General features: G+C 38.8%; 1 protein-coding gene across 2 annotated transcripts in view; it reads right to left on the reverse strand.

The window, feature by feature from the left end:
• The window catches only part of NMU (neuromedin U), a 35,048-nt gene extending 17,238 nt beyond the window's left edge, over positions 1-17,810 (reverse strand). For both annotated transcript variants that reach the window (XM_050790637.1, XM_050790636.1), the window contains exons 1-3: positions 17,556-17,810; positions 11,741-11,799; positions 4,900-4,947 (exon numbers count right to left, since the gene is read on the reverse strand). In XM_050790637.1, the coding sequence (XP_050646594.1) occupies positions 4,900-4,947; positions 11,741-11,799; positions 17,556-17,664 (216 nt within the window). In that variant the 5' untranslated portion in view covers positions 17,665-17,810. The remainder of the gene's footprint in view (positions 1-4,899; positions 4,948-11,740; positions 11,800-17,555) is intronic.
• Between the last annotated feature and the right edge of the window lie 228 nt (positions 17,811-18,038).

The following is an 18,038-nucleotide window of genomic DNA, read 5'->3' on the forward strand; positions in this document are numbered from 1 at the left end:
TAAATTTAAAGCAGCCTAAGTTTACAGTGTTTATGAAATCTGCAGTAGTGTATAGTAATGTCCTAGGCCTTCACATTCACTCATTACTGACTCATTGACTCACTCAAAGCAACTTCCAGTCTTTCAAGCTCCATTCATGGTGAGTGCCCTATACAAGTGTATCATTTTTTATCTTTTATATTATGTATTTACTGTACTTTTTCTACATTTAGATATGTTTAGATACATATTGTGTTACAACTGCCCACAGTATTCATTACAGTAATGTGCTGTACAGGTTTGTAGTCATATAGCCTAGGTGTGTAGTAGGCTGTACATCTAGATTTGTGTAAGTACACTCTATGATCTTTACACAATGACAGATCATCTAAGGACACGTTTCTCAGAATGTATATCCCCATTGTTAAGTGATGCATGACTATACATAATTTGTATTCTGTCCTACACAGGACATGAATTGTGATTCTCATATACAGAGGAAGTGAGGTTCTAAGAGACTGTCACTTGCCCAATACCACACATGGCTAGGAGTTGGAGGAGCATGGCCTGGGACCTTGGCCTTCTGATTTGTAGATATTCTTGTGTTGCTTTGGTATTGCCTGCTAAGCCTAGAGTTGGGAGTTGGCAGCGAGAAAAACTAGAGTGTGAACACTGATACATCCTTTCTCACTGGTTATACTTAAGGGCTGAATACACAGGTCACCCCACAAAAATATGAAATAAAATCCCTAAAACTTCTCTTACCAGCCTAGGCAAGATGGTGAGACCCCCATCTGTACACAAAATTTTTTTCTTTTAATTAGCTGGGCATGGTGGCATGCGCCTGTAGTCCCAGCTATTCAGGAGGCTGAGCTGGAAGGATTGCTTGAGCCAAGGAGTTTGTAGCTGTGGTGAGCTACACTTGTACCACTGCATTCCAGCCTGGGATAAAGTGAGACCCTATCTCTAAAAACAAAAACAAAATGCTCCACTTACGATCATTTCAAAATAGAAAATACAAAACAATAAGAAAAAAATACGCAGTGATATCATGTGTCAAAAATGTATTTCACCTCAAAGAAGAACAAACACTTATAGCTGATTTCAAAATAGAAAATACGAAACAATAAGAAGAGAATATCTACAATGTCATGTTTCAAAAATGTATTTCAACTCAAAGAAGAATAAATTCACACATGTGAGCTGTTTCTCCTTAGGAAACAGTTTCTAAGCTGGATGAGGTTCAGTAAGATTGTACTTTGACTGAAAAAGTTTCAAAGCAAATGCATTTTCCCCAACTCCCCTTTACAAGAAGTCAATTCTCAACTATTCTTCAAGGATTGAAATACATGAAAGTTTTAATATCTTATTTTTAAATTTATAGACCTTAAAGATAACATTTTCTACTTGGTAAAAATGTTTCAAAGCAATGGTCACATAATCACATAAATAATAAGATAATAGTGTATGTGAAAATTAACAATGTTTTAAAATTTTATCAAATTTGGTGGTACATATACACCACTGAATACTATGCAGCCATAAAAAAGAATGAGATCATGTCCTTTGCAGCAACATGGATGGAGCTGGAGGGTATTACCCTAAGCTAAATAACACAGGAACAGAAAACCAAATACCACATGTTCTCACTTGTAAGTAGGAGCTAAACACAGATGCACATGGCCAAAAAGAAGGGAACAATAGATACCAGGGCCTACTTGAGGGTGGAGGGTGGGAAGAGGGTTAGGATCAAAAAATTACCTATCTAGTAATATGCTTATTACCTGGGTGATGAAATAATCTGTACACCAAACCTCCACAACATACTTTACCTACATAACAAAACAGCACATTTACCCCGAACTTAAAATTAAAAAAAATTATTTAGGGTCTGTGGGCTGTATCAAGGGATTTTGATATTATTCTAATTGCAATAAGAAACCGTAAGAAGATTTGGAACAAAGCAGTGATATGATGGCTTAGTATTTTAAATGACTAAGTGATGCTAAAACCTTAAATCTGAGTACAATAGCTATACTTACAACTAGTTTTCAGTTGTGTACTGAATTGCCCACTCATGAATTGAGTTTATTATCAATGTTTTGAGAAAATAATGACAATTTTTAGAAATTATAGTAATTACTGTTATGATAATATCCTCATTGAATCACGCCTCCCTGTATCCATTGCCTTTATGTAGTCAGTCCCCTAACGCAGACACTGAGTGTGGCCCCCCACATTGACTCTGTGTCTTGCTTTGGCCAGTGGGGCATGAGTAAACATGTTACAAGCAGACGTTTGAAACCCACTTAGGTAATGAGCTTGCTCTCCCCACTGCTGGTGGAACCCAGCAACCATGTGAAAAAGTTCAGACTAGCCTGCTGGACTGTAAGTAATACTTCGCCCAGCTACCTCCACCACCCCTGCTAATAGCCAGCCAACGATCACCAAGCATATGAAGAAACCCAGCCACAGAAGTAAGCCCATAAAATGATATATTCCCAAAACATCAGGAATACAATTTTTAAAAACAATTCCTAATTTATTAATATTACTTATTCCTGTGAAGGTACCCAAATACAGTTACTACACATAAACACCATTCCAAAGAGATGCATCTGTATTCATTTAGCAGCTATTTCTAGGGAAGGGACTTGTAAATCTATCTCTTTTATACAATTTATTTCATTTATTTCCTTTGAATTTTGAATAATTCATAATTTCACACGTTTCAAAGCAAAAAAATTATAAGATGATATCCAGTTAAAAAGTCCTCCTTTTTCTGTTCTATCCACCTAGGACTCCCCTTCCACATAACCATTATCATTTATTTTGTATGTATTCTTCCAGAATTTATATTTTTTATTTGAGAGCTAAATCAGTAAAACCATATTTATATGGTTTTTAAACTAGTGAATGGGCCATAAAAACAGATGATATAATGATATTTGTTACAAGAGAAAAATTTCTGCATAGCATGCTTGCTGCTGGGTTTTATTAACAAAGTAATTAAAGAGATATTTACTGAGTCTCTTCTCAAGCATGATTCTAGGTGCTGGCTATAAATGTATCCCATATAAGAACATCACCAATATACTATGGTGAAACCAAAATTAGGTTTTAATGCATAGCTTTAATTTCACACGTAATAAAACAATATTTTTTAAAGTATTAAATTTATTACTATTTACATTATAAATGTAAAAGTTACAAATAGTAAATTTACTAAGCTCCTCTTGAAAGAGGCACAGTACTGAAATCCAGTCAAACATTAGTTTATCTTGATGAAGTTTAAATGAGCGCTTTAAAATTCATCCTCTTAGTACTGAAGACCTAAAAGTGATTTTGAGGATGTTCCTGAATTTTAAATACAACACAAATGCATATATACTGATTAATATCTATCTCATGTTATTAATATATATCTGCCAATGCTCCTGGATTAATTTGAAATATTGTTCAAAAACGTCATCTATGGTGATCTTGTTCTTGCTTTACTACCTAAAACCTCAAATTTCCAGCAGGTACCTAGGGTATAGATTGAGGCAGGAGAAATACAACACTATACGAGGCTGCTTCTTCACACCGGCCAGGAAAACACAAATGGAGACTGTGTGACCAACAGCCTGGACACCTTGGCCAGACTGTGTAGGGAGTATGCCCCAGGCGCATAGTTGATGACTCTGAAAGCAGCATCATCCAGTAAAGACAATGTAAGAACACACTTATTCCCCACTCCTTAAGTGTCCATGTGGAGGGGCTAGATTAGCACTCCTGGCCTCTTTCCAAAACCTTCTCTTAATTCTTTTCTATTGAAGAGGAGTGAGCTGTCTGGTAGGTGAACTGAGAGGAAGAAATTGGGCATGTTCAGTTCAGCTCCTTCCTCTATGGAGTTAGTGTTCTTACTCTGGTCAGCTGTTCTTGCCTGGTCTCTGCCCTGTGGCTGAGAATCTGACTGGTGGAAAGCTCAGAGTCACTGTCTGAGACTTGCAGGCAAGTTTAATTCTGGAGGCAATTATAGCAGACACACTTGATATCAGATCTGAAGCCACAGTCACAAATGGACTTTTCCATTATAATGACGATATTTTGACCTCCGAAAGTCTGACTCATAAATTCATCTCTCAATGGGTTTCGAACTCAATTGGGAGATAGGATATTTGTCCCCAAATACAGCAATAGATACAGTGTTTTAAATTTTTATAATTATTTAAACTTTTATTTTAGGTTCAGCAGTACATGTGCAAGATTGTCATATAGGTAAACTTGTGTCACAGGGTTCTGTTATACAGATTATTTCGTCACCCAGGTACTAAGTCTAGTACCCAATAGTTATTTCTTCTGATCGTCTCTCTCTTCCCACCTCCACCCTCAAGTAGGCCCTGTGTCTGTTTTCCCCCTCTTTGTGTTCATGTGTTCGTATCATTTAACTCCCACTTGTAAGTGAGAACATGCAGTATTTGGTTTTCTGTTCCTGTGTTAGTTTGCTTAAATTTTTACTAATATGATTTGGTAGAGACAGGGTCTTGCTATGTTGCCCAGGCTAGTCTCGAACTCCCAGCCTCAAGTGATCCTCCCACCTGGACCTCTCAAAGCACTGGGATTACAGGCATAAGCCACTGCACCCTGACAGTTATAGTATTTCTAACTTAACATATAATTTGATTTTGAAATTAACATTTTAATTTGACATTACAAAATATGTGTATATTATCTGCAAATCTATTTTATTTAGAGATGAAAGCCCTAGCACATTACAACACAAGCCCACAGTATTGATTATTATCTGCAGCAAATGTAATAATATCTCATATGTTGACATGTTTTCGTGAGCACGTAAAGGTTCCAAAGGCAGCAATGGAGAGTTTAAGCACTACACAAACACCTACATTATGACAAAATACCTTCAATTGGAATTACCTGAGGCTGGGAATCAATGGACAGAAAAGACGAACAAGCATCATCTATCTGTAGAAAACAAAAATGTCAGTTACATCCTGGGAATGGACAGAAAATAACAGAGAGTAGATTTTACAAAGTCACATTACCTATGGAATATTAACCACAGTTCCATGACAGTTTAGGACTCTGGATTTGGAAGAGAGGAGCCTCAAAAACTTTATAAGAAAGTCTTGGAAATGAGACTTCCCTCAAGATGTCACCCTAACCACAGGGTATACGTCTCTAGTGACTGCTGACGGGGACCATCCTAGGGCATGGAGATGCCTCACATTAATATATTGAGGAAAAGACTGTCACGTATTATTTTGTCTGAGAAATGTGAGAGCTGACTAAAGAATGAGCTTAAAATTAAGGCAGACCTTTGGTTACCATATGGTTCTGTATGACACACGAACCTAATGTCACCTAAATTAACATAATAACAGTATGATAAACAGCATGCCAGAAAAATTGTTCATACAACATAGGCAATCCACTAGATCTCTCCCATGAAACCAGTATTGGAAGAGAGTTCTATTTTATAATGAGGGTTTACTGAGCTACAGTTGGCAACTATTCTCAGCCCTTATCCTAAAAAGAAAACTTGAGACTTTAAATGGTAGAATGAGAGATTCATATTAATCATAAAAACTATGCTGAGAATTTAAGCACTAAGCTGGATGTATGGCATTGTTTATGACATTTATTTCTTTGATGGCCTTTTAAAATGGAACTGGAAAAAATGGTACTGATTCTTGTCTCTCTGGAATGATTGAGGTTGAGTCCTATTTATGGCATTCCATCTCAGAGGCCCGTTTCAGTCCCAGAATTCTTCTTCTCATACCAGGGGGTGGATTATTATACTTCACTGTCATAAATTCTCAAGCTCCTCATTGCTTCTAAGTTGAACATGTCCTAAAATATATTATTTCCTAACTTAGAGAATAACAAAGGTATAAGATAATATAGAAAAGCATAAGCTTATGTCTCCTTCCTTTTTATCCTCACAGAACTTTTATCCTCCTTTTATCTTCATCTTCCCTTTATTTCCCAAATATTTGGGGAATTGTTTGTTCCACTCATCCTTTGCGCCCACCCAGCTGGTCCCTCTTCCATGCCTTACAAACCTGAAATCATGGTCGCACACACACACACACACACACACTCTCTGGGTAGGGGCCATGTCATTGCTAAATCGCCCAGAATAAGTGTTTAACAAAAATCCTTTAATTACGTTGAATTAAACTTGCGGGGGAAAAAAGTGAATTGAGAGGGCAAAGTCAAAAAGATAACCATTTTAAAGCTCTGACTTTTGAGCAATGCTTACTACATCACCTCCAAATGTCACCTTCTGTGGTTTAGTAGGGTAAAAGTAAGTAGTTTCTCCTGAGTTTTTTTATGGTGTGCAGGTATCTGAACACATTACCCACTCCAGGGGAACGTTGTCCACACACAGACCAGGCTGCCCGTCTATGTGAGGTGGCCCATGTTCAAGAACAGAGAACCTTTGAATCTCAGGACATCAACGCCATTTGAATAAAAACATGACACTTTAAAAAACCCCCGTTAGTCAAATTAGGAGATAGCTGCAAAGTTTTTCAGTCTTTTCTCACATTTCTTTGAAGGACACAGGAACACTGCTTGCCCACTTTCCATTTGAGTAAGCGTTTGTTCATTGTACTCAGCATATGGCTCTAATGGTTTTTTATGCCACTGATTGCTTTTGAGAACTCTGTAGAGACCATTGGTAAATCTCATTGAAAATGTTTAGGTCTCTATATATGGTTAGGAAGAATGTGTTTCTAGTGTCTGGGTAGCTCTGTATTTATTTATTTATTTATTTATTTTTATTTTACTTTAAGTTCTGGGAAACGTGCAGAACGTGCAGGTTTGTTACATAGGTATACACATGCCATGGTGGTTTGCTGCACCCATCAACCCATCATCTGGGTTTTAAGCCCTGCATGCATTAGGTATTTGTCTTAATGCTCTCCCTCCCCTTACCCCCCAAGCCCCTCCCTGTGTCCATTTGTTCTCATTGTTCAACTCCCACTTACGAGTGAGAACATGCGATGTTTGCTTTTCTGTTCCTGTGTTGGTTTGCTATAGCTCTGTAATTTTTAAATCTTCAAGCAGAAAAATTAACTATATGTTCCTAGCATCTTCACTTCTTTCTTTCTTTCTTTTTTTTTTTTTTTTTTTTTTTTTTTGAGATGAGGTCTGGCTGTCACCCAGACTGCCAGACTGGAGTGCAGTGGTACAATAAGAGCTCACTGCAGCCTTGACTTCTTGGGCTCAAGTGATCCTCCCACCTCAGCCTCTTGAGTAGGTGGCACCACAGGCAAGCACCACCATGCCTGGCATATTTTTTATTATTTATAGAGATGAGGTCTCACTATGTTACCCAGGCTGGTCTTCAACTCCTGAGCTCAAGGGATCCTCCTGCCTCAGCCTGTCAAAGAACTGGTATTAGGCCTGAGTCACCGTGCCCAGCTGCATCTTAACTTGTTTAAATATCTTTTTTTCTGTAAAAGAATGTATACTGCTTTTGCAACTCTGAGTTTTTTCCAGCATTATCATCTAAAGTATTTTTCCAAATATTTTCCATGGAAATATAGAATATTTCAAGCTAAAATAAATGTGTCTGTACTATACATTAATATCTGTTATCTAAGTCACTCTCCATCTTATTTATATTTCCAGCATGTACCTAGATATTCTACCAAGGCAGAGGCCCTTGTAATACACACTTGATGAATTTCTATACTATTGAAGACTGTTTTGTACTTGGCACTTGGCATCTATCTTATCTTTTCCCTTATGTATTTTGTTAGGGGTGGCCTAGGTACAAAGGGTACTCTTCTCAGTTCATAGCTCACTATCATCATTAGCCTTGCTTTATTTATTTATTATTTTTGTATTTCCATTTCCTACCCCCATTCCACCCTCCTATAGGCAACTCTTCTAGTGTATTTGAGGCATATCCTCCATTTGTATATGTTTTTGTAAAACCCATATTGTTGTTTTGTGTGCATGTATATTTTCTTACTTTTTTTCCACTTAACACTATCCACTGAGACCTATCCATGTTGCTGGGTGTGTATCTAGCATGTTGCTTCAAGTGCTGTAGTATATTCTATAATGTGTGCCCACCACATGTTGCCTAACCACTCCCCGGTGAGAGACAGCTGGGTTCCCTCCAATTCCTCCCACTATAAGCAAAGCTATAATCAACCTCCTTGAATCTGTCCTCCACTTATGGATCTGTGGGAGAATATCTTTGGGCTATCTACCCAGGAGAGGGAATGCTGGATCATGGGGATATCTAGGTTGTTTTCTAGATGGCTCTACCAGTTGGCACTCTGCCCAGCAATGCATGAGGGTTTGTAGACCCCACATCCTTGTTAACATTTGTGATTAACTAGATTTCAATTGTTTTGCTAGTCTAATAGGTAGAAAGTGATACTTTGCTCTTGTCCCAATTTTCATTTCATTGTTACTAATGAACATGTTTATATGTTTTAGATGTTTGTTAACCTTTTGAACTTCCTCTTCTGTAAACTGTTCTTATCCTATGACTATTTTTATTTTGAAGTCTTATCTTTATCCAGTTGATTTGGTGTAGTTTCTTATAGAATCTAGAAAAGCAACCCCGTATCGGTTTTAGATATTGTCAATATCTTCTTTGAAAGGCTCTTACCAGCTGGGCAGGGTGGCTCACATCTGTAATTCCAGCACTTTGAGAAGCCGAGGTGGGCGGATCACTTGAGGTCAGGAGTTCGAGACCGGCCTGGCCAACATGGCAAGACCCTGTCTCCACTTAAAATACAAAAACTAGCTGGGCATGGTGGCACGTGCCTGTAGTCCCAGCTACCCAGGAGGCTGAGGCACGAAAATCACTTGAACCCAAGGAGGTGGAGGTTGCAGTGAGCAGAGGTCACACCACTATACTCCAGCCTGGGTGACAGAGCAAGACCCTGTCTCAAAAACAAAAACAAAAAACCAACAAAGGCTCTTACTTTTTTCCATGGAGTCCTTTGCTGAAATAATTTTCACTTTTAATGTAATTTAATTCATGAATGTTTTTGGCCTTACAATTTATATTTGAAGTTTCTTACGATTTATATTTGAAGTTTCATTCAAGAAGTTTTTTCCCTGCACCTAGCTAACAAAGATATTGTCCTACAAGATTTTCTACTAACTGTATAATTTACAATATATTTCCTTCTTTAAGGGTGAGGTGGCTAAGGTATTTATCTACCAACTCCCTTTGGTCTCCAATTGGGGTCTGCTCTCAGTGGTGGGGTCATTTATATTCAGGCACTTCTGGCTGGCCCAAGTACAGGCAGCACAGGAAAAGTCATGGACGCTTGCAATCAGAAACTATAAATTTCCAGTGCCCTGGGATGGCAAATGCCAAAGGGATATGACAGGTACTGGCGGTGACTGCTATACTCGCCAAGCTCTACTCTCTGTTCCATTGGTTCATTCTGTCTGTTCTTGTGCAATTACCATGCCTCTTTTTTTAATTACTGCAGTTTTTATACTATGTCTCAATATCCAATAAGGCAATTCCCAGTAGTAGCTCTTCATATTTAAAATGTCTTCAGCTATTTGCAGACCTATATTTTTCCATATCAATTTTAGGTTAAATTTTAAGGTTTTTTTTTTTTAGGTAAATTAAATTGTTTGGGATTGCATTGATTTTATGGGATTTATATTAATTAACAAGGAAAAATGATATTTTTATTATGTTAAATTAATTGTTTCATCCAAGAGAGAATGTCTCTCCAAATACTTATATCATCATCTATTTTCTTTATTAGAAACTAATTTTCTACTGCATAAATTTAGGGTGTGTTTTTGGTTAATTCCTAAATACAGATTTTGTCACTATTGTGTATACTACAGTATTTTAAACTGTACTTTTATGTTACTTTTGCCTAGTGAAAAGAAATGTTATTGAGTCTTGTATATTGGCATTACATCCAAAAATCTCCTGAACTCTCAAACTAGTTCTAATAGTTCAAGAGCAAGAAGTTTGTTAATGCAATTCATTGCAGTTATAGACTAAAAGAGAAAAAGCATATTGTTTATCTCAATAGTGACACAAATAAAGTATCTAAGTTCACATTTTATTTAGGATTAACAAAACTCTTAGCAAGATAGGAAAATAAGAGAACTTTCTTAACTGGGTAAACGTTATGTATCGAACTTCTAGAGCAAGTTTATACTTTATGGAGAAGTTTTAGATACATTTACTGTGTAAGATAGTAAGCAGGCCTTGGCCAGGGATACAAGGAAAGAAGAAATTGTTCCTTCAGTGCTTATCATGTTACCACTGCACCTTTTTTGGCACAGCATATTGATCTAGGAATTTATCCATTTCATCTAATCTCAGAATTATTACCGGATAGCTGTCCATACTTTCTTTTTAACAGCTTTACTGAGATATAATCCACAAGCCATACAATTCACCCACTTAAAGTGCACAACTCAAAGGTTTTTAGTGTATTTACAGAGTTGTGCAACCATCCATCACACAATCAATTATCCATAATATTATTTTTAAACTTTTTTTATATCTCTATTTTTCTTGGGTTCTACCTTTTTTGGTCTATATCTTGTTTCTTTGCCTTACCCTTTGCCTTTTGAAATCAGTACCACCAGCGTTTAACTTACTGAAAGAACAAATATATGGTTTTGCTAAAACTGTTGCTCCACTCTTTTTAAAAAATTTATTGCTGCCATTATTATTATTACTATTATTATTTATTCTTTTTTGAGATGGAGTCTCACTCTGCCGCCCAGGCTGGAGTGCAGTGGTGCCATCTCGGCTCACTGCAACCTCCGCCTCCCAGCCTCCCAAGTAGCTGGGATTACAGGCACGTGCCACCATGTCCAGGTAATTTTTGTGTTATTAGTAGATGGGGTTTTACTATGTTGACTGGGCTGGTCTCGAACTCCTGATCTCGTGATCCGCCCACCTCGGCCCCCCAAAGTGCTGGGATTACAGGCATGAGCCAGCACGCCCTGCTTATTTTTATTATTTACTTCTTTCGTGTTTCTTCTAATTTTCCCTGTTCTTTTTCACCTCATTTTTAGCAGAATGCTTAGCTTATTAATGTTTTTAAATTTTCTTCTCTCCTGATAAACACATATGAAGCTAAAATTTCTCTCTAGCTACTGTTTTAGCTGTAGCTTATACGTTTTGAGTTATAATGTTTTTATTTTTTTCCTGAAGGTCTATCAGTTGTTAAATAAATTTTAAGGTTGCATTATTAGTTTATATTAATGATGTCTATATTTTCTTGTTCTGGTTTTCTTTTATTAACATATAAGATCCTTATTTGTCTGTTATGACGGTTTATTTATTTGAATTCTATTTGATCAGATATATTCTCTTTCAGTTTGTATTTGCTTGCTACATCATTTTCCATCCTTTTATACTTAGTCTTTTTTTGTTTTCTGTTTTAAGTGTGATACTGATAGACAATATATATCTGGATCTATTTTTTAAAATCCAATCTTAGAACCTCTGTCTTTTAAGTACATACACATTTACTGTAACTACTCTGTTCTTGTATTATTCTATTTTATCCTGTTATTGGCATTTGTTTCTGCCCTCTTAACCATTTACAAAATTTTTGTTTCTTTTCTTCTTTCCTTCTCTTTTATTTAATAAAAATAGTAATTCTGGGTTTTATTATGAGATTATTGGTAAAATCATAGTTCTCCCAAAGCTCAATTATAGATTTTAACATGATAATTTCAAAGAAGGGTAAAGTTTCTACAAATTTGTGTGATGATAGTTCCTTACCTCATTCCACAACTGTAGCTGTTGTGCAGGCTGTAATCCTTGAGGTGATATTGGAGCACCTAAAAATAAAGTTATAGCCACAGGTTAATTTTATAGCATTCCTTCTAAAATTAAATATCCATATATAATTCTTTCTTGGACACTTTCTTCATTTTTCACTGTACATTATCACCCACCTATTTCAACTAAATATTTCAGCATTAGATTTAGTACAAGGAGACATAATTACTAAACAAACCTTAATAACATTACAAAGATATTACTCTCAAGAATGAATTACTTATGTCTACAGACAAATAGAAACACACCTCATGCTCATTAATTGGAAGACTGAATATTGTGAAAATGATCATACTGCCCAAAGCAATCTACAGATTCAATGCAATTCCCATCAAAATATCAACATCATTTTTTACAGAACTAGAAAAAACAATCCTAAAATAAAACCAAAAAGAGCCCACATAGCCAAAGCAATACTAAGCAAAAAGAATGCATCTGGAGGCATCACATTACTGGACTTCAAATTACACTATAAGGCTATAGTTACCAAAACTGTATGGTACTGGTATAAAAATAGGCATTTAGACCAATGGAAAAGAATAGAGAACAAAGAAATAAAGCCAAATACTTAAAACCAACTATTCTTCAACAAAGTATACAAAAACATAAATTGGAGAAAGTACACCCTTATTCAATAAATGGTGCTAGGAAAACTGACAAGCCACATACAGAAGAATGAAAGTGGATCCTTATCTCTCACCTTAAAAATCAACTTGAGACATATCAAGGACTTAAATATAAGACTTGAGACAATAAAAATTCTAGAAGGTCCATTGGAAAAACGCTTTTGGACATTGGCTTAGGCAAAGAATTTGTGACTAAAACTCCAAAAGCAAAAGCAACAAAAACTAAAATAAATAAATGGGACCTAATTAAACTAAAAAGCTTCGGCACAGCAAAAGAAATAATCAGCAGAGTAAACAGAGAACCCACAGAGTAGGAGAAAATATATGCAAACTATGCATCCAACAAAGGACTAGTATCCAGAATCTACGAGGAACTCAAATCAGCAAGAAAAAAACAATCCCATCAAAAAGTTGGCAAAGAACATGAATAGACATTTCTCAAAAGAAGATATACAAAGAGCCAGCAAACATATGAAAAAAAATGCTCAGCATCACTAATCATCAGGGAAATGCAAATTAAAACCACAAGTTAATACCTTACTCCTGCAAGAACAGCCATAATTAAAAAGTCATAAAACAATAGATGTTGGCATGGATGTGTAAAAAGGGTACACTTTTACACTACTGGTGGGAATGTAAACTAGTACAACCACTATGGAAAACAGTATGGAAATTCCTTAAAGAACCAAAAGTAGATCTATGGGTTGATCCAGCAATCCCACTACTGGGTATCCATCCAAAGGAAAAGAAGTCATTATATGAAAAGGACACATGCGCACACATGTTTATAGCAGCAAAATTTGCAACTGCAAAGATATGGAAACAACCTATGTTCTTATTGACCAACAAGTGGATAAAGAAAATGTGGTGTATATATACACCATGGACTATCTCTCAGCCATAAAAAGGAACAAAGTAATGTCTTTTGCAGCAACTTGGATGGAGCTGGAGGCCATTATTTGAAGTGAATGGGAAACTAAATACCATATGTTATCACTTATAAGTGGGAGCTAAGCTATGAGGACATAAGACATAGAGTGATGTAATGGACTTTGGGGACTCTGAGGTGGGAGGCTAGGAGGAGGCTGGGGGATAAAAGACTACATATTGGGTATAGTGTATGTTTCTTGGATGACAGGTGCACTAAAAACTCAGAAAATCAGTCTGGTTGATTGCATATCCTGACAGATTTTTTTTTCCTAATTCTATCATGTTTTAGGCAACTCTTGCCTTGAATTCATACAAGTTTTTACTGTTATTTCATTTAAGTTCTGATAACAGCAATAATAATGACAGTAATCAACTACATTTTCTGTGGCACTAAGCATTAGAAACAACTTAGAGAGGTCATGCAGTCCATAAAAGAGTGGCTTTATTTCAGAACCTGACAGAGTCCCCTCTCATGGGACAACTATTGAACGTGGGTAAACAATCTTACACACTTCTCAAATATCTATTTCTCACCCTACCATAAACATATATCCCAAAGTCACAGTTGTCTGGTAGATCCTACCCGGAGCTCATTGTTTTCAGGAAGGGATAAAGCTGTGCTTCTCAAATTTCCATATAAAACACCTGGTGATCTCACTTAATGAGATTCTGTTTGACAGAGCATTCCTGTTTAAATAATGCTATTTTTTATTCTTATACTTTTGACCATCCCTGGCCCCCAGTAAAAGTGGAAGCTTCCACCTCAACTTCACTGTGTTCAGACACACCGCCTCATCAGGACCATGGAGAGTTTGCTTCCTTCCATTTCCCAAGCTCGCATGGGCCACTTAGAAAGGCCACTATGCCTAACTTAGCCCCAGGCACTTCCATAAAATAGAAAAAGGACATTTTGTGGCCCTTCTAAAAACATGTAAACACAGTTTCATGGTTAAAAAAAAAAGATAAGAAGAGACAAAATTTTTAAAAAAATTCTATGATTTGTAGAAAACGACTAATATCCTGGCCAGGCACAGTGGTTCACGCCTGTAATCCCAACACTTCGGGAGGACGAGACGGGCGGATCATGAGGTCCGGAGATCAAGACCATCCTGGCTAACACGATGAAACCCCATCTCCACTAAAAATACAAGAAAATTAGCCGGGCATGGTGGCAGGCACCTGTAGTTCCAGCTATTCAGGAGGCTGAGGCTGGAGAATGGGGTGAACCCAAGAGGCGGAGCTTGCAGTGAGCCCAGATGAAGCCACTGCACTCCAGCTTGGGCGACAGAGCGAGACTCCGTCTCACGAAAAGAAAAAGACTGACGACTAATATCCTATGACTGAACCCAAACGTAAGGGGGAGTTATTCTTTCCTTTGTCTATGTGTTAATTAGAGTCAATGTGATTTTCATTCTGGATATGGACTTCACACTGTCAAAGAGCAATACTGTACTTAGATCACTTTCCGTGTTTTCAGAGACAGTGCCTGTATCATAAAAACTGTACTGTTTTTGATAAGTTTCAGTAAGAAACTTCAAGATATTTATACTTCATTACTATTTAGCAAAGTGAAATCTTCAGTATTATACAGTATACTCTGCTGAAAATAAAAACTTGTACATCCGTAAATACATTATGTATAAGAAAGACAGACCTGATTATTCTAAAAGTAGTGCCAATTTTCTTTTCTCATGGCGAGTATGTACTTCACTGTGGGTTTGGGAAGTGAGAAATCTTTACTGCCAAGTGAACGTTAAGAATTATTCTATGAGCAAGAGGCCTGGGCAGGAAAAGACACTCCTTAACTTAGTCTTGACCATTTGATAACTTATTGTCACAGGCAAAATCAAGTAACAGTTTGTTGCAGATATCCAAAATGTGTTCCTCTTATATAAGTTTCCTTCTTTATTTTACTAGTGTGCTCTGAATAGTAAATTGTTTCCATCCACTGAATCTGTGGCTGACCCTTTATCTTCGCATGACCCTTTATCTTTTTTTTATTTTACTAGTGTGTTTATTTTCCTTCTTTATTTTACTAGTGTGCTCTGAATAGTAAATTGTTTCCATCCACTGAATCTGTGGCTGACCCTTTATCTTTTTTTTTCCAAGGATGCTGCATTTAATGACACTTTTATTTTCCTCTAGCATTGCAACATTTGTTGTGTTGTTTTTTGAGGCATCCAGTTGCATCTTGCATGATGATTGACCATGGTAGATAATCTCTGGGTTTTGCTTATGTATGTCACGTCCGCCTCGGTGCCATCTTTAGGGACTCAGGACTCGGACAGATCACATGGCTATTCACCTTCTCCCCATCCTACCACATTTTTAAAGAGATACAATTCATTTTTTAGTATTCAGAGCAGGTCTGAAGGGGAATGAAGATGCAAAAGGGCAATCTAGGGGGCTTCTGGGTAGTAAAGGAAGTATCTCATTCTTTTGCTTGAAAAATATTGGGGTTATCTACGAGACGATTGGTATGTCAGCAGATATGCTCTTTTGGAAATAAAAACCAAGACTCATCTCTTTTAGGAACCAGCTGCTGCTTTCTATACTGTTCAATCACCAGCAGTCTGAAATTCTCCAACCCATCCCAAGGCAGTTATCTCTGATGCAAATTTCTCTGCATGCAAAATTCACTGATGCCAAATTCACTGCAAGCATATAGCATGCAAATGCATAGAAATCCATTTTCTTTACATAGCAAAGTCACTTTTCAAACTATGCTTATCTGCATCCTTAAGAAGGCAGATAAAGATTACCATCCAAAGTTACCAATAATATATTTAAAATCCTAAAAGATGAACATTTACCTTGGGAGAAAGTAATGTATCACTACTGGCTATGTGGAGAACGTTTGGGTTTGCTAGCTTCTGACTGCCTGGATTTCAAAGCCAAATTATCTTGCTTTTCAAGTAGGGGAGTCTCTCTCTCTCTCTCTCTCTCTCTCTCTCTCTCTCACACACACACACACACACACACACACACACACACCCCCCTCCAATGCCTCAGGAAAGGACAAAATCAAAATCAAAACAATGAGAGGAGAACAGTAAAAATAAATAGATTAGGAAAAGCATAGCGGTCTCTATTTCCCCATCTCTAATTGAGGGCTGGACTACAGGCTCTGCAGTTGTGATTTTAAGTACCCAACGTTCTGAACAATGACACAACAGTCTGCCACTTTTACCTCACTGACAGGAGAGCAGAGGGAAGCTAAGAGAACCTCCTGCCAAGCTAGAAAATTTATGGATGTAGCCAGGCAGTGGTTGACAATGGAGGGACCCCTGACTTGGGGATGAATAATGGTGCCCATAAGCCACCTGCAAACGTAAGCTGTAACCCTTGGAGAACCCAGAAAATGATCTCTCCATGCAAATCTCTCCAGAACGTTTGCATTCTGCTCGGCTATGTCTCCAAAGCTTCCGATCTCCTTCCCTGACCTTGCGTTTCCTATTTCTTTCCTCTAAGCCAAGCTCAGGAAGTCCCTATTGTTATCAAATCACATCTGCCATCACTTGCTGTAGCTGTCGCACTGCCTGAAAGCCTGGCTTGCACATTTGCCTCTTCAACTTTGTGTGATGAGAAGTTCTCTATTCCTTTTCCTGATCTAGTGCCTGAAAACCGATAAAACACAAAGCCCACTCCTTCCCCCTTCTAAGCGGTTAGCGCGTGGGGCCCGTTGTACCGCTCAGGTTTATGTCAACATAACACGAGCTCACTCACCAAACAGGCTGAGCACTCGCCAAGTTTACCTTGCCTCAGCGGACGAAGTATCAGGCTCACTCTTGTTTTGCTTCGACCATCAATCCCTTGAAGAATTGCAATCAAAGGGAAGGCATTTTAACGTTCACTATTTTAATACCCGTTTCCACGGGCCAGCGGGGCTGGAAATCCCGAGGATGAGGGAGCCCTACCAGTCTCCACCTATCGCAGTCGGCCCCGCGCAGGGTCTCCGCTGGGCATCAACGCGCGGGGCCTGGGGATTTCGGCCCCGGCCGGGCCCCTTGCTCCTATGTCGCTAGTTGCTCTAGGGGGGCGATCTGTGCCTGGGAGGCGGGAAATCCCGCGGCACCAGAGAAGCCAAGAGAAGTCCCAGAAACCAAGTGAAGGTGAAAGAAAGGGCGGGAGAGAGTGGTGAGTGGAGCCAGAGAGAGGCGCGCATGGTGTGGCGGCGGCCGGGTGCGGGGCCGTCTTACCTCTGCAGGCGCCCGCGCAGCAGGCGAGCAGCAGCAGCAGCAGGAGCGTGGACGCCGCGGCCCCCTGTCCGGGGGGCGACCTTGGGGGGCAGCTCGCTGTTCGCAGCATCTCGGCGGCTGCGGGAGGCTCGCTGCTAGGGACCCTGCGCTGCGCCACGCCGAGCTGGTGCTCCACCTGGTGCCCTGGCAGTGCCTCCAGCGGCCCTGGAGCGCCGCTCGCGGGGCCCACACACAGAACTGAGCGCCCGGCGCGCCGACAACTTTTAAATCTCGCGCACACGTGGGCTGGGCTGCGCAGTCCCCCGCCGCACGTCACCTAGCCGCCTGCCACCCCCGGCCTACCCCGCGTCACCCGCCCCACTGCCTGCCCGCGCCCCACCCTGCAGGGGGACCCGAGCCCTCTGGCCTGAGTTTCTGACCCAAGTACCACGCATTTTCGCTCTGGGATAAAGAGAATGGACTTTAAATAATGCACCATTCACA

Source organism: Macaca thibetana, chromosome 5 (assembly GCF_024542745.1).
Source record: "Macaca thibetana thibetana isolate TM-01 chromosome 5, ASM2454274v1, whole genome shotgun sequence".
Classification (NCBI taxonomy): domain Eukaryota; kingdom Metazoa; phylum Chordata; class Mammalia; order Primates; family Cercopithecidae; genus Macaca; species Macaca thibetana.